The sequence below is a fragment of the Primulina huaijiensis genome, chromosome 2, assembly GCF_012295235.1.
Source record: "Primulina huaijiensis isolate GDHJ02 chromosome 2, ASM1229523v2, whole genome shotgun sequence".
NCBI classification, from domain to species: Eukaryota; Viridiplantae; Streptophyta; class Magnoliopsida; order Lamiales; family Gesneriaceae; genus Primulina; species Primulina huaijiensis.
The window spans coordinates 24,430,329-24,456,011 of NC_133307.1; the positions used below are offsets into that span (position 1 = coordinate 24,430,329).

At 35.4% G+C, this 25,683-nt stretch overlaps 6 protein-coding genes across 8 annotated transcripts; 4 read left to right on the top strand and 2 right to left on the bottom strand.

Moving 5' to 3' along the window:
• The first annotated feature begins 1,942 nt into the window (after positions 1-1,942).
• Positions 1,943-3,274, top strand: LOC140970827 (basic leucine zipper 43-like). Its single transcript, XM_073432767.1, has one exon. The coding sequence runs from the start codon at positions 2,573-2,575 to the stop codon at positions 3,119-3,121; it is 549 nt and encodes a 182-aa protein (XP_073288868.1). The 5' UTR covers positions 1,943-2,572; the 3' UTR covers positions 3,122-3,274.
• Positions 3,275-5,883: 2,609 nt separating this feature from the next.
• On the top strand, positions 5,884-9,025 carry LOC140970826 (6-phosphogluconate dehydrogenase, decarboxylating 2-like). 2 transcript variants are annotated; one of them, XM_073432765.1, is made up of 3 exons: positions 5,884-6,028; positions 6,149-6,214; positions 7,360-9,025. In XM_073432765.1, exon 3 carries the CDS (start codon positions 7,368-7,370, stop codon positions 8,835-8,837), a length of 1,470 nt encoding a protein of 489 aa, XP_073288866.1. In that variant the 5' UTR covers positions 5,884-6,028; positions 6,149-6,214; positions 7,360-7,367; the 3' UTR covers positions 8,838-9,025. The 2 variants fall into 2 exon arrangements, with proteins under 2 accessions (XP_073288866.1, XP_073288867.1); XM_073432766.1 differs by having other exon boundaries at positions 5,990-6,013.
• A 707-nt stretch (positions 9,026-9,732) lies between these two features.
• On the bottom strand, positions 9,733-11,214 carry LOC140970828 (uncharacterized). Of its 2 annotated transcripts, none has more exons than XM_073432768.1 (4): positions 11,067-11,214; positions 10,455-10,528; positions 10,260-10,328; positions 9,733-9,991 (listed from the first exon to the last, which is right to left on the bottom strand). In XM_073432768.1, the coding sequence occupies exons 2-4, from the start codon at positions 10,509-10,511 to the stop codon at positions 9,917-9,919; spliced, it is 201 nt and encodes a 66-aa protein (XP_073288869.1). In that variant the 5' UTR covers positions 10,512-10,528; positions 11,067-11,214; the 3' UTR covers positions 9,733-9,916. The 2 variants fall into 2 exon arrangements, with proteins under 2 accessions (XP_073288869.1, XP_073288870.1); XM_073432769.1 differs by lacking the exon at positions 11,067-11,214 and adding an exon at positions 10,608-11,040.
• A 138-nt stretch (positions 11,215-11,352) lies between these two features.
• Positions 11,353-13,453, bottom strand: LOC140970825 (uncharacterized). Its single transcript, XM_073432764.1, has one exon. It carries the CDS (start codon positions 13,126-13,128, stop codon positions 11,353-11,355), a length of 1,776 nt encoding a protein of 591 aa, XP_073288865.1. The 5' UTR covers positions 13,129-13,453.
• Positions 13,454-21,695: 8,242 nt separating this feature from the next.
• LOC140960410 (stress-induced protein KIN2-like) lies at positions 21,696-22,724 on the top strand. The gene is made up of 3 exons (XM_073418665.1): positions 21,696-21,875; positions 22,232-22,300; positions 22,474-22,724. The coding sequence occupies exons 1-3, from the start codon at positions 21,819-21,821 to the stop codon at positions 22,546-22,548; spliced, it is 201 nt and encodes a 66-aa protein (XP_073274766.1). The 5' UTR covers positions 21,696-21,818; the 3' UTR covers positions 22,549-22,724.
• A 712-nt stretch (positions 22,725-23,436) lies between these two features.
• Positions 23,437-25,028, top strand: LOC140970829 (uncharacterized). The gene is made up of 2 exons (XM_073432770.1): positions 23,437-23,905; positions 23,996-25,028. Exons 1-2 carry the CDS (start codon positions 23,586-23,588, stop codon positions 24,888-24,890), a joined length of 1,215 nt encoding a protein of 404 aa, XP_073288871.1. The 5' UTR covers positions 23,437-23,585; the 3' UTR covers positions 24,891-25,028.
• Positions 25,029-25,683: the final 655 nt, after the last annotated feature.

Genomic DNA, 25,683 nt, shown 5'->3' on the forward strand with positions numbered 1-25,683 from the left:
ATATAACTAGTATATTTGATAGTTATATCACGATGTATTTATTGCATGCATTGTATTGTCCCTACACTATTTCATATAATTTACGCTACATGTAGTCATTTAAACAATGCCTTCTAAAAGATTGGTCAAAGAATATGAAGATCAGCTTCAATAATTGTGCATATATTTGATATTTATGCCTTCATTCACAACTAAAAACAAGAAGCAAAAGCAATTGAAATGACAGCATGCTGTTAAAGCCTACACCTTTAAAGTCTATCAAGAAACTAGATTCATCACTTTGGTCAAAAGAAAACCTTCAACAAAGAACTATTAGACACACGGAAATCCATCGATATTTACCCACAATTCCTACGATCGAGGAATAATTATAAAATTTGATTAAAGGGTGACACAAAGATTTAACAAAGAATATTCTCATGGTATACAATTCTAAAGATTTTATGCACAAAATCGGCACGTATATACCTCTCCTTCGATCCCCCGTTGTACGTTCAGTTTAACATCCTCAACTTGATTGGATGTTCACTCCTTGCATGACTTAGAGCACTGCAGATCGAATATCAAGGATACGAGCAGAAAATTACACTTGTTTAGTTGGTTAGTTAAGATAGGCAGAATATAGCATTTTATAGTTATAGTAAATAATTTTTAAGAAAAATTCAAAGAGGACTCGAACCTAGGGGGAGGGGAAGGGTGAGACCGACCAGCTGGGGTGAGACCGGTCTCATTTATAGTAAACAATTGTATCAATAAAAGTAAATGTAGATCCCAAAGTAACGCAAAGAAAAAATAAATTCAGACAAGAAAAGAAATAAGAGTCAATGTATGTCTAATTATATGGTTGAACATTAAAGCCAGTACCCAACTTGAACCAATAAGCAAGGGAAAGCACTTACCCTCCATTAGAGCTCTTATTCTTGATGCATACAAACTTCTATTTCCTTAGTGGAATGGAACATACATTTCAAAGTACAATTCCACGTAGTCGATCGCCTTCAAATCCAAGAAAGGCCACTAGTCGCGGAGAGGCATCTTAATGTAATAAATTTAAAACAAAGATCTAAAATTTACACAAGAAATTTGAATATTTTTTTTCCAATTATTTTGGATCCGACCCCATTCAAATCCCCACCAACAATAGTACAAGATTTTTCAAGCTGCGTACAAGAAATGCAAGTCTGTATGGTTTTAAAAATTATGATCTTTACAAAAGCTATACACTAAAGTGGCCAGCTTTTGATAAGCACTACATCCATTGACTACTCCATAAATTGGAGTTAAAGTGCACACGTTGGGGCATAACTCATTCAATAATGATTCCTTTGTAAAAGATTAATCAGGAATAGCTAGAGTATCTTTGCTCCAATTGTTATAGCTTCATCGGGAACAAGTTCACATTTATGAATTTTAAACACACAGGAACAAACAGTAATTGCTTTGTAGTATACAAATCATCAGTGAAATGCTAATATCATTGTTTCAAATAATAGCACGTACAAACTGATTAGTAACTCGATATATTCATTCTATATCTGATGTTTAAGTAAGGTCTCTCTTTATACCATAATGTAGCAGTTTAACATGCAGGATTTCGAGTCCCAACAACAAAATATGACCAAAATAAAAGAGTTTATAATGCTTATTTTCTCATTATATAATTTCATAAAAGAGGTTTCTAGGGTCACCAATTCGTGTATACAATTTTTCCACTTTTGGAAAAGGAATTGTCATCCCAACCCCTTATTTGGTTTCCTCCTATTTCACAATATCTATCTCTAATATAGATGATATAGTAATAAACATTTTACTGTAGCACAACCTTGTATTAGCTCACTATTAGATTGATTTCTCCATCCATCCCCCCCACCCCAATTCCACAATTCAATTATTACACCCCCAATAATTAAATTTTGTTCTGTCTGATGTAAGCATTTAATATANTGTGGAGTGGCTGCGTAACATCCAGGGATGAAACCAACTGGAGTGAGTTAAAGTAGTCATCACCTCAACTAAAACTTGTGCATACATAAATAATTTATCAAGAAATTTACTTTGCAATCGATTGGTTTTTTTTTTTTTTTTTTTTTTTTTTTTTTTTTTTTTTTNATCGAAATGTTTTTTGCCCCATAAAGAAATCTACTGGTTCCATCCATCATAAAATCCATGACAATCATGTATACATGGAGGACGTAATGCAAAGACCTGTGCATCATTTTGCATGATTGCATACTTGAAATGCAATTTAAGAACAATTTCTTCTACATCTACACACAAGCACAGTACACCCAAGTTTTTTGAAACCAACTAATTAACCCACCATTCAACTAATTATTTGGCCACGATGTTATTATAATGCACGTGATCGCCATCATGTTCCAATGATCTCAAATCAAGAACCCTACTGTACTCAAAATTGATTGAACATTGTGGCCTACAGCCCCCTTTTCCATCCTATAAATTCACCCCTTCCCACAAGTCTCTCTTTGCCTTCAACCACCAACTCTTATGCCCCTTGAAATCTCCCACACTCCCATTTTCAAAGCATTTACCAATCAAAATCATTAAAGAGATGCAACAGGGCGAATTCTCCGAGCTCGAATATCTTTTTCCTCCAAACTCGACTTGTTTCCAACCCTATCTCTACATGATCAATGATAACAATATGGTACCAGCACACCTTTTTCACCCATTTCCCAACCCTTTACATCAACTCAACATAAACCCACAAGTTCGAGAACTCAATCCTCAATCTACATGTTTAAGCAGCAATAATTCGACTTCTGATGAAGCAGAGGAGCAACAATTTAGCATCATAAATGAGAGGAAACAGAGAAGAATGATATCAAACCGAGAATCTGCACGTAGATCACGTATGCGAAAACAAAGGCACTTGGACGAGCTTTGGTCACAAGTCGTTTGGCTTCGTAATGAGAATCACCAACTCATTGATAAACTGAACCATACGTCCGAGGATCACGATCGAGTGGTTCAAGAAAACATTCAGCTGAAGGAAGAAACCTCAGAGCTTCGCCAAATGATTACTCATATGCAGCTTAGTAGTCCATATTCTAGCCTGATCAAAGAGCTTCACGATGATCCTTGCAACGATTTACCTTAAAATTAATTCTACATGTATTCAACTACATTGGCCGTGATTCACGTATTTCCTTAACATCTTTGGCTCAATGGGGGCCTCGCTGTAATGAGTGTTGGATAAGATTAGTAATTTAATAAAATCTTGTGATATTATCATTGACATGGTGCCCAAAAATTTGAATTATACAAGGTGATGAACTATTTTCCTTTGTGAAAAAAGGTACTAAATAAGCAAGACCTCATGTGGCGAAAGTGTGGATAATGGATATCCATCAAGGCCTAGCATGCAGCCAATTTAAATCCAATTACATTCCAAATTTCCAACAAAAAAAATCGAAAGCTCTGCGACTAAGTACAATCTCCCCAATAATTAAGGTTTCTGGCCACTCATTGACTTTGCTTCGCCATTGTCTCCCAAATAAAAAAAGAATTCATTTCGAACTCGAAGTAATCTTGCCTCTCGAGACAAATCGTGCCCTCTAGCCATCAATATTTGTTTACCTTTTTTGACATTAAAATATATACACAAACTATGGTGGGTTCACACACACGCATACATAAAACAAAACCGATATTGTGAAAAAAAAAAAAAAGAAAAGGCAATAAAGATTTACAGGCAAGAATCATGCTTGCTTAGATTGAACGGCCAGAAGAACAAATAAACATCAAAAAATCAAATGCATGACTGAATCCCACACAAACCTTTTTTAACAGCAGTTCCAACCAGTTTTAGCATTAAAATCGTCCAGAATCATCAGGATTTCGTTCCAATTTTACTCATCAAACTCGAATTGCTCTCCGCACTCCTTCAATTAGGCGCAATTGGGGAACAACGAACCATGAGTTTCGAAAAAAGCTCGTAAAGGCCTGACATTTGATCGCTCGGTAACTTGAGCAGGCCTCGCGCGTAGCACGTTAATTTGCCGCATTCTGTTATTTACAGAATAGACCCTGAAAACTCCAGATATTTCGCGGAAGGATACAAAGTTCGAGTTTGGACTCTTGAAAAAGTTGTAACTAACTGAATATTATTGTGTATTTTAAATTTTTTTAAGAAAACTTATTACAAAAATTAAAATATTTTTTTTATTGACAGCCAAATGTTTTCTGTATTGCAATATTAGTTTTAAATTTGTAAGCATCATATTTGATATTTTTAAGGTTATGTTTGGTTGGTTTGATGGATTGGATTATTAAATATTATAATTTTATGAATTGATTATTTATTTAATATCAATAAATTCAGTTATTATTTATTTTTTATCAATAAGATAATTAAATGTAAAATTATAATGTTATCTTTCTCATCTTTATTTATTTATTTTTATTAATTATTGAAAAAGATAAAAATATAATTTATCATCTTATAACAAATTTAATCAGTCAAATCAAACATATTATCATTTTATAAAGTAAAAATTGTAATTTTTGTCATATATGTTTGTTTTTTGCGATTTTAGTTTTTTTATGTGTTCTAATTTCAGTATTAGTCATATATCTTTTCATTTTTTTTGACAAATTTATTTTTTCGTTTGAAGTATTGATTGATATGACACTATATATTTTAGGATCGAGCTCTTACTACTAGACCAAAAGCTATAGTTGTTAGCTAAAACGTAACTTTATTTCATCATACTTGTGTCAGCGCAGAGTGCATATACTTCGGTGCTAATGGGTTTGGTTGTTAGGCTCATGAGTCCGGAGAGGTGCATGTCTATCTTCTGGTATTGTCTCATATCCCTTAGAGATCAGTCTTACCATTTTCCTACCGTCGGCCTTACCTCCAGCGGAGACAGTATTACCCGTTAAAATCTGGTGTTACTTTTTTATAGTACACTTAGCCAATCAGATCAAGCGGCGCAACGTCAGCAGCTTGATGCATGATAACTTCTCAGGAGGTCATTCATCCAAGTACTACTCTCACTCATACACGCTTAACCCAATAAATATCGATATCATGGAAGCTACATAGGTGCCACATATGTATGTGAAGTCAGAAAAAAGACTAAAATTTCCTAAATAACAAGTTAGCTAACCAAAAGTAAAATTTGACATCAGAAAAGAGACAAATATACAATTTTAATATTTTAGTTCTCTTTATTTTTATGCTATTAAAAATCATACTCAAATATTTTAAAAATCATTATATTATTTATTTATATAATCTTATCAACTCAACTAAAGGGCCCTTGTGCAACACATTTTAATCATTTTCATATAAATGCCAAAATCTTTCATCAAAATCCCATAACATATGACATTCGGTAAAAATAATAAAATCTGAATATATTATTAATTTCGTGGAAATGATTCAAGAAATTATATTGTATTCAATTTTGAAATGCTACAATAGAATAAAAAGCTTGTGGAATCTGATTATTCTTTTTGAAAAATTCAATTGTTATGTTCGTGAGGATGGTTGAGCATCCTTTCTTTTCACATTGTGTTGACCAAAATAAATAGTATTTTTCAATAATAATAAGAGTATGTCTATTGTGAGACAGTCTCACGAATCTTCATCTGTGACACGGGTCAACCCTACCGATGTTCACAATGAAAAGTAATACTCTTAGCATAAAAAGTAATATTTTTTCATGGATAACCCAGACAAGAGATCTGTTTCACAAAATACGACCAGTGATATCGTCTCTAACAAGTTTTTTCCTAATAATAACGATTAGAATTATTCTGAAATTTCTGCCCAAAATTCGATATGGATCGAAGAATTTATGAAAATACAATAATAATCATAATAATAATTTACTTGAATTATCTAAAATAAAATTTAATACAAATGATAATAATTAAAGAAATGAAACCAAATATACCAACCACAGCCAACAACCCCTAGACCTGGAACAAATATCAGTGGGAAGAGTTGGGCCAAATTTGACAGAGTTTGGAAGACGACAAGGTTTCCAATTTTACGGTACTCCGCGTGTCTGTCATTCTCTTTTCTTCTTTTTTTTTTTAAAATCATTTTTTCTTGGTTTTTTTCTTCCATATATGACTGAAATTGATCCCTTGTTTAATCACTGCATATTTACAGATCTTTGCTCTATTGGGCTCCCGTTGATTTCTCAGTAAAGTCGATTTACCAAGCCACCGATTGAAGGTTCGGTTTCTCATTATTTTCCGGTTTATATTTATGCAATGAAGGGTCAGGTTTTGTTTTCTTGTTTATGGCTTTGTTGATTATACATTTGCATTTCTTTTCTCTGGGAATCGATGAGCGGATTTTATTTCTCGTTCTCTCTGCTATCTTTTCCATTTACTTGCTGGTGATGTAATCTTGGATATATTTTATCTATAAAGCTACGATCTTGCTGAATTTATTTGCTGTTTGAGGTATATAATCAAGTGAAAAGATTACAGTTTTAGACTTTTGTGGACTGTTTGGTTGGATGTCATACTGTTTCATTCATTATGTCGTGAGCAGGGGGCGAGGGGCCGTCAACACCTCTCATCCAAAAAAATATTTGAATTTTATGCCTGATTTTTCAATTCAAGTCTGATCTCCAAATTCAGATCAGTTGCCCCCACAGTCTAGATTTCGCAGCCCCGTACCCAAAATTCTTGGGTCAGCTCTGGCTTGATGAGTGGAGGCAAACCTTTTCGAAGGGGTAACTTAGCTGACTAACAGGCGTCTTCTGGCTTTGCTCTTGATATCATGATTTAATGTACAAATCAGAATGGCTGAGCATTAGTTTGTTTTTGATAGAAAGTTCATACTTTGAGAAGATATGACCGAATGAAATTCAAAGTTCGGTAGCTTCTTGCATTGGCAATTTTTATAGCTATCTGGAATAAATAAAGGCTAAGTTTTATGAATAATGTTGAATTTCATTCTATATATGTCTTGAGAGATAGACCAAGGTTAAAGTCTCATATTATATGATTCTATTTTGAAGTCCAACTGCATTGAAAATTGAACATGATGTTTGGTTTGTGTGTTAGTGTGATTTGGTTCAAACGAATAATCATGAAATTAACATGATACGGACAATGTTTTATCTGAAGTTTTCAGCAGTTAATTTTGAGGAAGAGTCGTGATATTTTAACAGACTCACTTCAGCTCTTTTTTCTAAGAAAAAGAAATCAACAGGCCCTGTAAATCTAACTAGCACACTAATGATTATGATTGTTATTTGAGAAATGCAATGGCTACTAGTACTCTTTTTCTGAGTTTTGTGTAGGTTTATTTGTTTACCAGATCAAGATCGAAGAAGTCTGAATAGTTGTATGTTTAAAATCTGTCAGGAAAAGGCATGGCCAGTCAATCCCCAAAACCGACTAGAATCGGTCTCGCTGGTCTTGCTGTCATGGGGCAAAATCTAGCCCTCAACATTGCTGAAAAAGGATTTCCCATTTCTGTTTACAATCGGACTACATCTAAAGTTGATGAGACTGTTGAAAGAGCAAAACTTGAGGGAAATCTTCCCGTATTTGGCTTCCATGATCCCGAATCATTTGTTCATTCGATAAAAAAACCACGTGTGATTATCATGCTTGTCAAAGCTGGTGCTCCTGTCGATCAAACCATCAAAACTCTTTCTACTTACATGGAGAAGGGTGATTGTATCATTGATGGTGGAAACGAGTGGTATGAAAATACAGAGAGAAGGGAAAAGGCTATGGCTGAGTTAGGTCTTTTGTATCTTGGCATGGGCGTTTCTGGTGGTGAAGAGGGTGCTCGAAACGGGCCATCTCTGATGCCCGGAGGGTCCTTCGAAGCCTACAAATATATAGAGGACATCATCCATAAAGTTGCTGCTCAAGTTCCTGACAGTGGACCCTGTGTGACGTATATTGGAAAAGGCGGATCTGGTAACTTTGTTAAGATGATTCACAATGGAATTGAGTATGGGGACATGCAACTGATTGCTGAGGCATATGATGTACTGAAATCCGTCGGGAAATTGTCGAACGAGGAATTACGCAATGTATTTTCTGAATGGAACAAAGGGGAGCTTCAAAGTTTCTTGATCGAAATCACCGCTGATATATTTGGAGTTAAGGACGACAAGGCTGATGGTTATTTGGTTGACAAAGTTTTGGATAAAACCGGAATGAAGGGTACTGGGAAATGGACTGTTCAGCAGGCTGCTGAATTGTCGGTTGCAGCTCCAACCATTGAAGCATCTCTCGATTCAAGATTCTTGAGTGGGTTGAAAGAGGAACGAACTGTTGCTTCGAAAGTGTTCAAAACTGGCGGTTTTGGCGACATTCTGACTGATCAAGAAGTTGACAAGGCTAAACTGATCCATGACGTTAGGCAAGCTCTATATGCATCTAAAATTTGTAGTTATGCTCAAGGGATGAATCTAATCCGAGCCAAGAGCATCGAGAAAGGATGGGATCTGAAGTTGGGAGAACTTGCTAGGATTTGGAAGGGAGGTTGCATTATTCGGGCAATCTTCTTGGACCGGATCAAGAAAGCCTACGACAGAAACGCGGATCTTGCCAACCTCTTAGTGGACCCCGAGTTTGCTAAAGAGATGATCGACCGACAATCAGCTTGGAGACGAGTTGTTTGCCTGGCGATCAATGCTGGCATCTGCACCCCTGGTATGTCTGCTAGTCTTGCTTATTTTGACAGTTACAGGCGGGAGAGGTTGCCTGCTAATTTGGTGCAGGCTCAAAGAGATTACTTTGGTGCTCATACATATGAAAGGACCGATATTCCTGGATCATTCCACACAGAGTGGTTTAAAATCGCGAAAAAGATTAATAATTAAGAGTTGGCTTGTTATATTCTTAACAAATAAAGAATGGGACATCAATCTTGGATGCCTCACTTGGCCATTGATAAGATATTCTGAAGATGTATTGATTGACTTGTTTCTTCCTTTGTATGTTTTGTTGTTGTACTTCTGCTAGTCATCTTGCGATAATTTGGAACACGCAGTTTCAGTTCAGTTTTTCACCACTTGGGAACGCAATTTGATCCTTGCATCAAGATTTGGCGACTTTTTGTGGAAAAAATATTCGACCTGAGAATAAACTTATGTGGCGGAATGATATTCATGAGCGAATTTTTTTTTTTAAAATAACATTTGTCAAACTAAGTTTTTGAAAAAAAAAATCATCTTCCAAGCATATTTGAAAGTATTTTTATAAACTTGAGAGAATTAATTAATTTAAAAAAAATCGTCAAAAATTATTTTGCTTGACTATCTCGGAATTTGGCCCATGTTTTCTCCACTCTTTCTTTAAAATTTTCTATATATTTTAATGTTTATATAAAAACAAATATTTTAAGTTTGAAGTTTTAATTTCATCAATCTTTCAGGCTGTTGCTCTACCCCTCGTAAGAATGCTTCATTTGTTTGTTTGAACGTGTTTTTTATTTTATTTTATGGTTTTATTGATTGATTATTACTTCATGAAATTTCACAAATATTCACATGTTAATCTCAAATTTGAGTAGCATCTATGTCCGAATTTGGTTTGATTCACTCATCTCAAAGCCTTTTCTTATTGCCATATTTTATTCCTTGATTTATTTAAGTATTTAAGTAGTATGATTGACAATATATGCTTATTCAGTTTCTTCAACAAGTTTAAAAGTCAAAGATTAATTACAAAACAATTATCAAATAACACAATTTAATATAACCATTATGAAAGGTTCAAAATAATATATAATTAATCTGACTTCAAAGAATCTTCGAATTTGTGAAGTAGGTGAGCGTTTGAACCATGATCCTGAATTTAAGGAACAAAAACGTGTTCTTAATTCCAAAGTAAAATCAAACACGAGTCACCAAAATCAAATAAACCAAAATAAATAAATAGAATTTAAGGAAGATTAAATTCATTTGTTCATGCCAGTTGCATTCTTCACCGCATCGACTGCACCCTGTGCCTTGGCCTGCGCCTGCTGCCCTGCCTGAAAAACACATCCAAAAAAACAAATTTGGAAATTCCAATGGAAGTGAATTCAGACCATTAAATGTAATTTTTTTTAAAAAGAAAAAGTCCATAAATAAAAGGGAGACTCTTTCCATTTTGTAACGTGTTTCCTTCCTCATTATTACTATAAAATAAATANGAGTGGTCCGCGGACTGGCCCGTCTAATCCGCAAACCGCCTTGGGCTGGGTTGAGAATTGGGTTGGGCCGGCTTGACCCTTTGACGGCTCTGATTTATCGGATTACTTGTTGTATAGATTCTTTGGCAGATTGCGCAGCATTTGAGGCCTTATCCATCATCTGGTTACCCTTCTCCTACAATAAAAACAACACAAAAAGAAAGGAGGAAAAAAATCAATTCTGAAAAAAGTGTCGTTAAATTAAGTGAAAAGGAATGATCAAGAAAAGAAGAGTGCATAGAACAGTGAAGCTAAATCAAACCTGTGCTTGCCCCTTGGCCTGGCCGGCGTTGTAGCTAAGGCTGTGGGAATTGTCCATATTCTATTAATCAAACTCCGAGTAATGAAAAAACGAGAAATCAATTTCAAGTAAACTATACTTTATGAAGGGAATTTCAGAGCATCGGGGACCTACATTTATAGTTGTGGAGGCCTATTCACTGGCCGCCATGTGTATTTGGTTCTATATAAGGGGTAGAACTATTTAATGGCGATAGAATAGGGACAGCATTGAAAACATCTACGCCAACTTCATGCAGAAAGATTGAGAGGGCACTCAGAAATCTTACGGTTTCGGTGCAACATTAATTACCGTTAGATCAAATGGTACTATAAGTGAGATCATCCAAGAAAATATCGGCCCCTTTTGACCTCAGAATCCATTCATTTTCTTCATCCCCTGATCTATTTGGTTATTTACATTTCATAGCAAACTATAAATTCATTTTATTTAGGGTCATATACACCAAGAATAAAAATGACAAATATCAATATCATAGATATCAAACAAAATCTAATACAATGCAGGTATATGTTACGGAATGATAAAGGCATTTTCAAATGACGACACAATGACTTAAAAGTAACAGCTCGCCATCTCAAGATCAATAGCAGCTTGAAATACCAATCACCAATTCATGCTCAAGAACAGTTCAAGAAAAGCTCCACTTCCACACCAGTAGTATCACAAAATGAACCGAGCTTTACGCATAGGTTGCAGAGCGCCAGAGCACAAGCATGACTAGAAGGGCTGTGCACTTTATAAAGCATTCCAAAGAAGAACCGTAGCAGGCAAATCAAAAAGGAGACAGAAACAAATCTTTTGACCGTAATTTAGACTCTTGATGAGCTTAATAATATGATTTCTTGATATAATCAACTTATCCTTTTAACGATAGCTTCAATTGCTGGATTTGATAGTTAATAGATTTCGATATCAAGCCCCTTTGGGCCACATAATCCCAAAAAATATCCAAGGTACTGCTATCAGAATATGAAGCATTCATGCTTTTGTAGATTTTAAGAGTAATCATCAGATGTTTCTTGTACATCTCATCTAGCAAAGTTGATGCGCTAAGAACATCACCAGATCTCAAGTATGAATAGACCAAACTGGTGTACACAACTGCATCTCCTATTATCCCCCTTCTTTGCATGATAGTAAATATCTTTGCTGCACAATTAACCTTTTCTTTCTTGCACAATCTTCGTATAATTGCCCGATAAACAGTGATGTCAACACAGATACCCTTTTGAACTAACTCCTCAAGAAATCTAAAGACTGCTTCTTCGTCATTTTGATCGCAATACATATCCACAACCCATGCATATGTGCTATAATTTGGCGAGACTCCAGCACCAAGCATACAAAATAGCATCTCTTTAGCACTGTTGAGCTCTCGAGCTTTACAGAATCCATGAATCAATGCATTATAAGTAAAATGATCTGGGCGTAGTCCAGCCTCGAGCATCTTATTTTTAACTTTCAAAGCAGACCTCATATCTCCAATCTTGCAATAAGCATTAATCAACGTGTTGCATGTGATATTGTCGGGCGCTATTTTCCTGTCACTCATTTCATTTAGCAGTTTATTTCCATCCTGTATCCGGCCCTCTTCACATAACTTCCGTAGGATTGCATTATAAGTAACTAACCCTGGGTACAACTCTTTGGCCTCCATTACACCACGCAATCGTAGAGCTTCATCAAGATCGTTGACTCGGCAAAGCCCATCAATCAAAGTAGTATACGTCACTTGGTTGGGAATAGCACATTTGATTTCCTTAAAAATGCTCAAAGCCTCTCTCATTCTACCTTCTCTACAATAACTATAAATAAGACAATTATAAGTGACAATATCAGGAGATATTCCTCCTCTTTCCATCCTATCTTGCACAGACAAAGCCTCATAATGCATAGACCTTTTACAATACAATGAGATTAAGGTGTTATAAGTGAAAAGATCAGGAAATATGTTTTTTACCTCCATTTCACTCAATAATTCCTCCGCTTTCTCCACATCACCGTACTTACTGCAAGCGTGAATCAAGACATTATAAACATGTATATTGGGAAAAACCCCAATTTTAATCATCTTCCTATAAGTTTTCCACATAGTATCAGTCAATCTTTCCTTCACCAAAGAATTCAAAAGCACGGTACAAGCATGCAAATGCGGTAGATACCCGCAAACCCTCATGTGCTCAAACACTTGAATTGCATCTGAAGTCATCTTAGAATTGGAATAAAATATCACCAGCCAACTCAAAACATGTGCGTTAACTTCAGGATCGTCATAGTTACTCACAAGAGCTTTCAAAACAGGCGGTGACGAAAGAAAATCTTTACAAGCAGCCCTTTCGAGCAAATTTTGAGCAGCCCTGAAATGTCTTTGCTTCGTGAGAATGCAAATCATGGTCCAAGAACATTGCAAAGAATGTTTATAATGCGGAATCGACTCGACCCATTTGAAAAATTTCCAAGAAATTGATAGCCCGTATGAAGAAAGAACTAAAAACGCTTGATTAATTATGGATGAAGTCACAACAGAACCAATCCTTAATTTCAAATGATCGTCCCAATGTCCCTTAATTACAACCGCGCACACAGATTTCACTAACCGGCTTTCACAATTCGCGTAAATTACGCTTGCCATGAGAGATGTTTCCAATCACAGATCACCTTCTTTAGCGACTTATTTGTCAAAGATTGGTCACTTTACAGGAGATTATGCGTACCGATGAAAAAAATAAGTTAATCGAATTCCTCAATCGTTTTTGTACCCCTTGTGTTTGATAGAAGGTGTGAAATAGGCGTCAGAGCAACATCAGCTGAAGTCAAAACCTTTTCAATGGATCTGTCAATGGGTTGAAAATCAACGGTTGATTCCAGTGGAGGCGGCAACCTTGTACTTGTATCAGAAACTGGTCGAGTGTGTGAAGTATAACGAGATACCGACCGTGAAGAATCAAATGGTATTATTATTACGGGTTAATTGGGTATCGGTACACTTTGAAAAAGAAGTTGGGTTTTAGTATCTGGAGAGATAAAATTTCTTTAAAAATACCAAAAATGCCCTTATTCCCTATTTTCTTTTAATTGATCCTCGCGCTTCGAAAATGGTATCAGAGTTGTAGGTTAATTTATTTCAAACACAAAATTTATTGTTACAAAGAAACGAAATGTTTGAGGAGGAGAATTTCGAAAATTATGAATCCGAACTTAGGTTCGAGAAAAATAATTTACAAGAATTATTTCAATATTTTGGAATATAAATAAGGGAATCTAACTACTGTTAGATATCAGAAACAGAAAGGGAAGCATCAGCACCCTCAGGTAAACTTATGATTCAATCTAATAAGTTTATGGAAATTATACCAGATTCTTCGAAGCTCTCTTTAGATCTTAGAGAAATTCAGAAAACAGTACAAAACTATGGCAATATGCTATACTTTGTACCGCAACGAGTTGAAAAAATCCTTGAAAACCAGGAAGAAATTCTTGGAATATTAAAGGATATTCAAACAAGAATTCAAAACCTAGAACAACAACCAGGTTCTAGTAAAAGATCTTCAGGAGGATGGTTACCACCATCATTTGGTACTGAACCTTTGTTACATCAACAAGGAAAGGCCAGAGTGGTGTCAAAACCTTTGACTGAAGAAGAAAAGATGATTAATCTAATAAAATCTGTCTCAGAAAAGAAATTAATCTGATGACAACGTTAGAAAAGATTGGTCTAGAGGATCTACAAGAGCTTGCAGAATCTTTCGCAAATCTCAAAGTTGTAGATCTAAAGATGAACACAGCAGGAGGTGAAACACCTGCTATAACTTGGTCATCTTCTCAGGAACCACCCAGAGAAAGTGTGGGATCTCAGAATGTAAACATGAGAGAGTCTCAATCTGATTTCCATACTGGTGGAGGATCACACCCTGCGGGAACAAGGTCAAGGAAAAATCAAATTCCTTTGCACCAAACACCCTATGGGAAAACTGTTTTAGATCCTATACATCCTTACGCGGTTATGCTTAACCTTGATGTATTAGATTTCAAAAACATGGAAGATCTCATAGATGACTGGACATCTGCTATGAGAATCGCAGCAGGGACACTTGATCTCAACAGAGAAGGATTCATTAAACTTCTAGAAATGAGTCTTATGGGATCAGTGAAAATTGCTTGGGACATGACTTCGGTGGAAACCAAAGAATCAGTCCTAGCAGGTGAATCTCTTAGCGAGATTGCAGGAAGAATGGCTACCCTGTTTAAAGCACAATTTATAGGGGTAGACTATTTTAATAGTCAAGATACAGAGAAGAAGAAAAAATATACTCAAGCTCTGTATAGTCTTGAATTACATGATATATGTTTAGTGGATGAATACATTATGTTATTCACTAAATATAGATGGAATTCGGGAGTCGAAGAAGACATAGCTATGCAGCTTTTCTTCGCAAAAATGCCAAGTCCCTGGAGAGAAATGCTCATAAGAGAATATGTACCTGGAAATCCAGATACATTGGCACGAAGAGCTTCTTTCCTTAAAGGAAAATTGGCGGAATGGTGCCATTTGGCAGCATTACAAAAGAATTACAAACGATTAAGGGGTATNAAAGTTTCATGACTCATCCTTATGCTAGATGTGGAAGGAGTTCTTGGAAACCAAGGACAGTATGGTCTAGACAGAAAGCCAGATCTTACAAATCTGGACAAAGGAGCGAACCATCAAGGAGTAGGACATCCTCCCAGGCATCAAGTACATCTCGAAGCACAGGAAGAACACCTACAAAGAAAACTTTCCGAAGAGCTCATACACGAGCTAATGAAAGTTTTAAGGACTGTAATTGCTGGACATGTGGAGCAAGAGGACATATCTTTACTAACTATCCAGAAAATGAAAAAAGAGGTATTAAACGTTTTGATCCAACTCTGGATATAGAAGAAGCAGTTTATTACCAAGATCTTATTCAGGTATACCGATTTGAGGATATTGACTCAGATGAAAGTATATATGAAGAAAAATAAGTTTTAAGTCAGGAAGAATCCGATGGAACTGAATCGGAATCTAACTGAAAACGAGGTGTTTCGACACGAAATACATGAAGATTTGTCTGGGTTCTTTAGCCAGACAACAATATCCCATAACATGGTCCAAAGGATCATGAAAAAAAATCCTAGTCTACAGAGATATCAAGGATTCTCTGTAGGACAGATAGAAAAGTTCTTAGGAAATCTTGGCCTAAGAAACAGAAAGCATCATCTAATCTATAAAGTTTCTAGAAGGGAAATGACAATCCCAATGGAACTTACGGGAAATAGAATGGAGATGCAATTAATTCCTTCTGAGGAAATAAAGGAGGAATTACAAAAACTCAAGATCGAGGTAGCAAGGACTATGTCCTGGATTCATATTGGAGCAATCCAAATTATGATAAAAGCTACTTGCAAAGAAGGTATTGATTCACCCATTGATATTGCTATATGCGATAAAAGAATGGGGAACCTTCAAGATTCAGTGCTGGGAACTATCTCAGGAAATCTCTGTGCAAGCAAGATTGTAGGAGTAATCTATCCACGGATAGCCTACAACCTGGCAGATCGAGATTTTAGTCGAGCCTTGACATTGCATCAAAAATTCAAGGAAAAAAGACTGATGAAGGAAGGTAATAGACCATATTCTATTACATATCAAATCTCATATGCTTTATCTAATACACATCATTCAGAGTTGTTTATTAGATATGAGTTTATTGAGATACCAGAAATATTCGGAAAGGTTGCTCAGGCAATTTATCCGGAACGAATTGAATTTCCTGTAATACAGGAAACAGATATCCAAATGCAAGACAAACCGATCCTACAAAAGAATCAGAGTCTTAGATTGGAATCAAGAAGACTATCTTTTCAATGAGATAGAATAACAAGCTACAGATGGAGAAAAACCCCTGTCCAAGAAACCCAACATGAGCTAAAAAGTTTTTCAACAATAGGAAAACTTAGATGTCCAGAAGGGTGGAAGGAAGTCGAAATAGTATTTGATATTACGAAACAAAGGAATCAATTTCCTTGTAATACCATCTACTATTTAGAACAACCTATGATAGGAACTTACCGAGGAAAGATCCAAGTAGGAGAATTGGAAGTTAATATCACAGGGATTCCAGGAAAAGAACCAGATCAATTGGTTCTTGGACTAGAGTTTCTTGAGGAACATAAACCTTGGAAACGTCTAGAGTATGGAATGGAGTTTATGGCAGAAGATAAGATGTGGAAAATTCAATGACCACAAGTCCATTCTCCATATACATTCCAGTCGGAATGTTATATGAACAATATAAGGCAGAATATTTTGCTGCTTATATTGATTCAGGTGCTGGAATTTGTACAGCAAAACGAGGAGTTTTTCCAAACAATTTGGAAGAAGAATTACCAAAGATTGCTGGAAGAGATTTTTCCAGAAGAATCTTAATCTTATGTAAAGGGATTAAGATGACTGAAATAATGATTGGAGGTGCTGGGCAAACACCTTGGTACAAGGTGAAAACACCACCAATTTATTTTCATGATACAGGAGCTGACATTTTACTAGGAAACAATTTCCTACAAATGTTCAAATCCTATACTCAAGAAAATGAGACTAGAAGATTAGTGTTTACAACTCCTTGTAACCACAAAATTATAGTCCAGAGACTAAGAGAGGCATTTTACAGAAAATTGCCGATCCAGTTTCGCAGCAAGCGTGGTGATTCAGGACAACTTCTGAACCCAAAAATGAAAGATTCTAGAAGGTTTGGAGAAACAATGCTCCAGTTGAGAGCAGATAAAACTCTCCAACCAGAAGATATGGAATACCTGAAGATAACTTTACATCAGAATGAAGTAGAGTTTGAATCTAAGGTATCCTTAGAAGATGTCAAGAAGAGGATCAAAGAAAATTACAATGAAGATCCTTTGGCATGGTGGGACAGAAATCAACTCAAAGCTTGCCTTAAAATTAAGGAAGGCAAAGAGTATGAATTTGTCCGTTGCAAGCCTATCCCAATGAATATCATAGATCAAAGGGATATGCAGATTATAATCAAGGAACATTTGGACCTTGGTTTAATCAAAGCAGGAATGTCACCATATAGCAGTCCAGGTTTTCTGGTAAGAAATCATGGTGAGATAAAACGAGGAAAACCCAGATTAGTTATTAATTATCAAGAAATTAATAAGATTCTGGAGTTTGATGGGTATTTTATACCTAGTAGAGAACATCTAATAAGTTGCATACGCAACGCCAAGATATTCTCTAAGTTCGACTGTAAGTCTGGATTTTACCAGATTAGGATGCAAGAAGAAAGTAAGAAATTCACAGCTTTCTCTACACCACAAGGACATTATATTTGGGAGGTATTACCAATGGGATTGGCTAATTCACCTCAGATATTTCAAAGAAAAATGGATAATCTTTTTAAAGATTATTTTAAATTTATGTTTGTTTATATTGACGATGTTTTAATAGCATCTAAAGATATGAACGAACATGCTAAGCATTTGGAGATTTTCTCCAATGTTTGTAAAAAAGAAGGACTGGTTTTATCTGAAAAGAAAGCAGTCATTGCGACAAAAAAGATTGAATTCCTCGGAATTGAAATCGATGAATCAGGAATTATTCTGCAAGAACACATAGTGGAAAAAGTGCAGAATTTTCCAGAAAGTCTCAAAGACAAGAAGCAACTTCAAAGTTTTTTAGGAGTTATTAATTTTGCTGGGATATTTATTAAAAACCTAGCAAAACACAGGAAAGTGTTTAGTCCATTATTGAAAAAAGATGCTAGATTTATATGGACGGATGAACACACAAAAGGACTATGCCAATTAAAAGAGATTTGTAAGAATCTTCCAAAAATGGCTATTCCTCAAGATGAGGATAATCTGGTATTGTATACCGATGCCAGTGATCATTTGTGGGCAGCAGTTCTTACTAAGCTCACACCAGAGGGAGAACAACCATGCAGATATTGTAGCGGTTTATTCTCAGATGCAGAAGCCATAAGATGGCATATCAACGAGAAGGAATTTTATGCAGTAAAAAGGGCTTTTGAAAAATGGCCATTATTTTTACTTGCAAAGAAATTCACTTTGAAAGTTGATAACACACAGGTGAAAGCTTTCTTAAGGAATAGAATTGAATCTAAACCNCTCCAAGGCATTGAGAAACCATTGGTTTCCCAAATGGAGAGTTTTCGAGTACAGGACTCTATACCTGTAGCGGGGGATTCAAATACCCCTTGCACAAGTGTTAAGTCGGGATCATCTATAGATGAGTCGGCTAAAACAAAAATTGAGACTCCAGATCCTTATCTCGAGTCCTCAAGTCAACCCTTCACCTCGGGGATTGAAGAGGGAGAGATCAACCTTAGGCCTCGTACTGACAAAGGCAAAACTAAGGTTGGTACTAATGAAACTACAATTTCTCCATTTCAGGTTTACCAACAGAATTGGGAGAAATTAAACACAAGAATTGGCATCAACCCAGCCATGGTTCGAGTTGATGTTGCAGGAAAATATCCTAGGATATGGATGAAACAAAATTCATATCCAAAAGAGGTCAAAGCCTGGTATGAATTTGGGGCTCTTGCCTCAGTTTATACTACTTCGCCCAGCTTCCCGGAGATATCAGCATTACCAAAATAGATTCAGGAAGCTGTTCATGAGACTTGGGCAAATAATGATCATTTGTCCAGAGGAGATGTTTTGGAGCTATACTTTTTCAGTGCAGCACCAGAACCAGCAGGAAAAGGCTCACACGAAGCCTTTCATTTTATCAAGCTAAGGAGGCCAGACGTGAATTCTCAAAAATTTATAAAGGATCCTCCTACAAATGAAAACCCCTTAGTCTCTTCATTTAATGAAGATGACATGTCTACCAGGAGAGCATGGGGTATCTTGGTCTGTCTCACAGAGATGGACAAAGTCAAGTTTCCATTTAAGTTTTACCAAAATTCTTTAAATGGATCATTCCTGTTAAACACTATGACAGGAAAAACTACAATCTTTGCAGAAGACCTATTCGAAAATAAAAGAAATCTTCTGTGGAACAGCAAGATGCCGGCCAGTAAAGAGACTCGCTGAAAATTCTGTAATATGGCACATATAGGAAGATGGTCAGAAAACATCTGTCTTGAATGCCAGAATCAGAAAGAATCGGAGTTCGGTAAATGTTTCAAACCGAGATCTGACCGGAAACATTCTACCGAAGCAAGGACAAGTGGGGAAAGACCACATTCACATTTTCCTCGAGGATAAAAAAAGCCTAAGATTCCTCGACAAAATTAAAAGGGACATGTGAACAAGCTCAATCACCAAAAGAAAACCCACCATGTGAGTGGAAGGACAGGACCACCAATAATCGGTGGAAAAATGACAAAAAACATTGGATACCTTATCTTTAAAGATAAAGGAAATCCAATCAAAACAAGAAACTGGAACCAAAAAATTACAATATAAATACGGGTAATTTGGAACCAGTAAAACACACCAGAAAAATCAAAACTCAAAGATGTATCGAGTATATCTTAAAGTTTTGAAAAGAAGGATAAAATACAAGAGAAGTGAAGCTGCTGCTCTCAGATCAATAATTAAAATGTACAAAGAAAAGGGTGATGACATAACAGCAGATCTACTCCAGACTCATCTCTATTGGTATCTCGGAGACATAAAAGAAGATGAGAAGTTGATTGCTAGATGAATAATCTAGAAAAAGACAAGAAAAGTATCAGGACCATTCAACCACTACATGGTACCAAGGCAAGCTGTAAAGGCTTATCAAGATTTGAAGTCCGAGTTTCAAATCCGAAGAAGCCTTCTATAAATAAGGCAGAAAGAAGGAAGTGAAGATCATCGAACATTTTCCTCATTTCTTTCAATCATAAGTTATAACATTTTCTCTTTCTAGTTTATGTGTTTTCAAGCTTCGGCTACTATAAGTAGCTAAGCAAGTTCCTCCTCCTCTACATGAGGTTTCTATGTAATAAACAAATGTTTGTGTTTGAATAAAGAGATCTTTGCTCTCAGCCCCTCTCATGTATTATTTTCAAAATTTTATCTTTTGCTGTACACCCTAAGGTAGGAAACGAATTAGGGTTGTGCTAAATGTTGTTGAAGGAATCTGCTTAGTAACCATCGGTTGCGATCGTGTGGTTGGATTGTGAGGAGCAGTTCGTAAAATACGGTGGATATAACCCGGTGACATTCTGGTCAAAGAGGTAAAAGATTTAATTTATCTTACGGAAGCATGATGGGCCTTTAATTTAAAAAGAAAAATCAATGTAATTAGAATTAAGGTTGAGGGGTATTTTGGGAAACTGGGTATTGAAACCAAATTTGAAAGAAAAAGGGTACTGAATCCTAAGTTACCCTATTATTATCAAAAAAATGAAGGAATTCATCAAATTGTTAATAGTTCGTATAAAAGTTCTCTAATTATATAACCAAGAGGGTTCTCAATTTAACCTTGTTAGTGTGATTAATAAAATTAAGTGCGTATCAAATAATAACGAAAGGAAGTCGGTAAAATCTTTTACAAGAAATAATTAAAATTCTTATTTGATAGTATAATATTACTAAAAATATATAATACTATGGAAAAATAACATGAACATACCCTTTTGGCATACAATTGAACTTATTCCTTGTGAGACAGTCTCATGAATCTTTATCTGTGAGACGGGTCAACCCTACCGATATTCACAATAAAAAGCAATACTCTTAGCATAAAAAGTAATATTTTTTCATGGATGATCCAAATAAGAGATTCATCTCACAAAATACGACCCGTGAGACAGTCTTACACAAGTTTTTGTCTTGAACTCTTGGGATATTTTGCTTTGTCAAAATTGAATATTAAAAGCTATTGGCATATTTTTTAATAAAATATATACTAATTTAATTCCCCCAAAAAAAAAAACCAAATATACCATTTACTCCTCAAAACATTTAGAACTCTTGTTCCAAAACAAAACAAAATGTCCAAACATTGCCTCTATTTTTTTTTCTCTAATAAATTTCTAAGCATAAAGAAGTTTTAAAAGCCCTTTCTCTTAACAAAACAAACTTTGAATGATTTAAGAAAATGGAATTGTTCAATAATCTTTATCCAAATTTGTCCAAGTCCACCGGACAAATTGTTTTGAATCCTTAATGGTAGGAGCAACTTCTTAACAAATTCATGCAACAAAATCTTTGAACCTCGTTATATATATAAACTCCTATAATCCATCTTACAATCCAGAACACAGCCAACCAAAAAAAATTCTTAATTTTCTTCAAATTTTGTTTTATCAGTAATAAAATATTTAAATGGATCGATCCCAAAAAGCCAGTTTCCATGCCGGTGAGGCCAAGGGCCAGGCTCAGGTGAATTTGATGTCTCTTGTTTTCTTTGACTTCAAAACATATTTTTACGCTAGTTAGTATGTGACTCTATGCTCGACCGAGAATAAGTATCTCCATATCTCAACATCATTAGATTCTCTCACATTAAGTTGACGTCATGTGTTATTATTCAAATATTAAAATTCTACCACATGGGGGATAAAAATCATTTTTATGCAATATACAATCTTGAGAAAATTTTGGTCAAAGAACCACCCCTATCCATTATGTAAAAGTTCTTGATATTTATGTGTGATTCTTAATACAAAAATAGTTATATTTGTATAATTTATGCAATATGATTAATTGTTTATTATTATCATTGCTATAAAATACAGGAGAAGACTAACCAGATGATGGACAATATCAGCAATAAAGCTGAGTCTGCAAAAGAATCAGTTACTGAGGTTGGAAATTTTCAATTAAGAGAATCACCAAGTTATTAAAAACATTTATCGTAATACTAAATATTAATGATAAAAATTTTGTGCAACTTTAATTTTATTTTTATTTATATTTAGCCCGAATCGATGTGTTATTATTTTAAATCAATCCTTTTCGGGTTTTTTTGTTCATGTAGACTGGGCAGCAGATGAAGGCTAAGGCACAAGGAGCTGTTGATGCTATCAAGGACTCCACTGGAATGAACAAGTGAAGCATATGAAAAAGAAAACTGTTTGTGGAATAATAATATAATTAATTTACATCAACTTATGACTGAGGAATTTCTTTTTATGAAATAATGAATGATGTTATTAATTAATATATTGTTATAGGAAATCTTTTATATAATTTTTCGTCAGTTTAATGTGTTATTAACTGCTTGTTGCTTGATTTCTTGATCCTTACAAATTTTTCTTGAAAAGGTAGAGTATTTAAGTATTTCTGGTTGAGTTAAAATTGAATTTTTATTCAAATTTTTTTATATTTATCGATGAGACTATTTTATAATAATTTATGTACCAAATGGATAATTGAACAATATATAACTCGTGTACTAAATGGAGAGCATAGACTCACCCGTCGTGATTTTTGTGACACTTTTTCTTTCACGAAGAAAAGCCATAAACCGAATTGACCTCTTTCCACTCACTTCGTTGGAATGCTTCTTTTTATCATGAAACTTTTCTCAATATTGATTTATTATACAAACTTTTGTCTTTGCTAAGTATTATATTATTGCTGTAGCAAGAGCTGCTTCAAACATGAAGGAGACAGATTGATCATAAAAACATAATAAAATCATCATCATTATTATTTTTATAGTAGTATATTTGAAGAATTATTTTCAGTTTCCAATCACATTTTCTTGGGAAACACCTTTGATATATGTACTTTTTTGCACTAAGAGAAGGACTTAAAGAGGCCTTAAATAGGTTGCATTTATCATTAATAATGATAATTATTATACGTAAAAGATTAGGCTTGAAAAAAAAAAAAGTTACTCAAAAGCAAGTGACTTTGGTGAACTGTCTTTTCTAAAAAAAATGCAAAGAAAAAGTAAAGGCAATAATATAATTTATTACTTTTGCTATCTTTTTTTATTCTAACTTCCATTTGAATTTTTTGGTCAGGAATTTTTAGTGACACAACATGAGCAGCAAACAATTGCCACAATCAAAATATTTTCCTGATCCATTACAAGAAGATTATTGAACTTAACCAAAACCTCTGGTTCATCTATACGAAGAAATGTATGCAGCAAAACCACGTTCACTGTACCGAAAATTCCCAGGCGCTCTCACATCACAGCCGCCTTCAGATGCTCCATACTCCGGAAACCTGTTATTTTCCGACGAGGAATCGGACGCGATGGATTTCTCCTGTTTCGGGATATGCAATAATGACAGAATCAAAACACTGCCATTTCCCCAAGACAGGATGTTGCGGGTGGTTCATTCGTCGTCACACGAGGAAGCGAGTGTAACAAAAGTTTGGTTTGTGCCTGTTCTGGATCACCCTCTTTCGTCGAATCGATACTACGTGCTTAAAGCCAAGGGAAGACACAAAGGGTGCGTATGGATTAATTCTAATATGTTGCTATATATTATACTAGGATAACTTTGATCAATGTAATACTTTTCACTGTTTAATTTATGCAGACAAGCTTACACATGCTCCAGAGAAGGAGAAGAGACACTGTGCTGCTTCAAAAATCTTGGAACGGATTCAAAAACCCGACCTTTTGATTACAGAAACAGGTACCAACAATTCGAGATTCATCACAACCACAGAGGTGGTTTCTTCGCACAGTCGCTAGAATGGGACGGCTATCCTCCAGATTTCCTCAGAATAAATGGGTGGGAAGTTTACGTATCCCACTCATTCAAACTACATCTTCAAGAAACTCGAGATCATCTCCATAGCATCACCTCATCGAACCTCCCCGAACTCAACTTCCCACTATACTCAAAACGTTCGATTACAACCGTGATCGGAAGCTGGTACACCCCATTTGCTTTCGTGAGAGAAGATGAAGGGAACAACAATATGATCAGTATCGGTGATCAGATGAGAAAGAGCTTGATCTATGAATGGAGCTTAAAGCAGTGGTGGGAGGAGATATATTCATGTGAAAACGGGTCGAACCAGGGCAGAAACAACAACCTTGTGTCTATGGACGTGAGAGTGAAGAGGTCGTTCTGTTTGGTAAGAGGTATGGAAGCTGAGAAGGACGATGACCGTAGGCGAGATTTCGAGGGTTTTCAATGGTTTCGAGTGGAGGAGAGGAGTGGGTTAAGGAGAGCGGGTGTAGGGTTGAGTTTGGGTGTATATGACAAGTTGAGGGGCTTACAAGAGAGGAGAGGGTGGTTTGATAATGATGGGGAAAAGGAAATTAGGGTTCATGGGAGGAAGGAGATCGAAAGTGGGAGAGAATGGAGGAGGTTTGGTTGCTATGTGTTTGTGGAGAGTTTTGAGTTGAGGAGAATGGATGGGGTTTTGTTGATTAATTTTTCTTTTAGGGATACTAACAGGGTTCAATGCAAATGGGAGTAAGCAATGGGTTCAAATTATTAATGTACATATGTAAAATTTGTGATATATGTGAAACCATTTCAGTGTCCAATTTCGTTGTGAGAAGATCAAAGTGTGATACATGTGAAACGGTTTCACTGGTCAAATTTGTGATAATAATATCCGATCTGACATAACTCATTAAAAAATATTACTTTTTATGTCAAAAGCAATATTTTTCATGATAAACTGTCTCACAAAATACCTACTCTTAGTTGGGTGCATATATATAGATATGTCATATTACCGTTAAATCATAATAATCTTTTAACATCTCAAAATGGAAAAAATTAAGTTTATGCGACGCCTGAAGTGTTTTTCCAAGTATGATGTGATGAAATTTTATTCATTTGATCATCAACACATGATATCAACTTCTACTAAAATGCAAAAAAGGATATTATATTATTTATATGCATATATGAACACTATTGATCCGGAACAAGCTAAACGATCAGAGATGCTTGAAATAACTTTACTCGAAAGCTAATCTAATAATCTTAACAACACACACTGATCAATATTTGAAAATATTATTTCAAAATTCACTTCGTATACCTGAAAATATATTGCAAGAATTTAAGTTGATCGAGTCTACTAATTTCAATTATTTTTATTCTTATTTCACATGATTCATATACTCAGTTATGCCGGGGCTCTAGTACTAGATATAAGACGATTTCATGCTCATTCGGATAGCCCCACTCTTAGTCATGCTCGACGTTCCGCGAATTGTGTTGCTCACGTCATTGCCACTTTTGCTTGTTCGTCTCAT

Coding starts and splice junctions, on each gene's coding strand:
- LOC140970827 (XM_073432767.1), top strand. CDS start 2,573: ATGCAACAGGGCGAATTCTCCGAGCTCGAATATCTTTTTCCTCCAAAC.
- LOC140970829 (XM_073432770.1), top strand. CDS start 23,586: ATGTATGCAGCAAAACCACGTTCACTGTACCGAAAATTCCCAGGCGCT. Junction 23,906..23,995: donor GCCAAGGGAAGACACAAAGG/GTGCGTATGGAT, acceptor TAATTTATGCAG/ACAAGCTTACACATGCTCCA.
- LOC140970825 (XM_073432764.1), bottom strand. CDS start 13,128: ATGGCAAGCGTAATTTACGCGAATTGTGAAAGCCGGTTAGTGAAATCT.
- LOC140960410 (XM_073418665.1), top strand. CDS start 21,819: ATGGATCGATCCCAAAAAGCCAGTTTCCATGCCGGTGAGGCCAAGGGC. Junction 21,876..22,231: donor AGGCCAAGGGCCAGGCTCAG/GTGAATTTGATG, acceptor TATAAAATACAG/GAGAAGACTAACCAGATGAT. Junction 22,301..22,473: donor CAAAAGAATCAGTTACTGAG/GTTGGAAATTTT, acceptor TTGTTCATGTAG/ACTGGGCAGCAGATGAAGGC.
- LOC140970828 (XM_073432768.1), bottom strand. CDS start 10,511: ATGGACAATTCCCACAGCCTTAGCTACAACGCCGGCCAGGCCAAGGGG. Junction 10,329..10,454: donor AGGCCAAGGGGCAAGCACAG/GTTTGATTTAGC, acceptor TTTTTATTGTAG/GAGAAGGGTAACCAGATGAT. Junction 9,992..10,259: donor CCAAAGAATCTATACAACAA/GTAATCCGATAA, acceptor TGTGTTTTTCAG/GCAGGGCAGCAGGCGCAGGC.
- LOC140970826 (XM_073432765.1), top strand. CDS start 7,368: ATGGCCAGTCAATCCCCAAAACCGACTAGAATCGGTCTCGCTGGTCTT.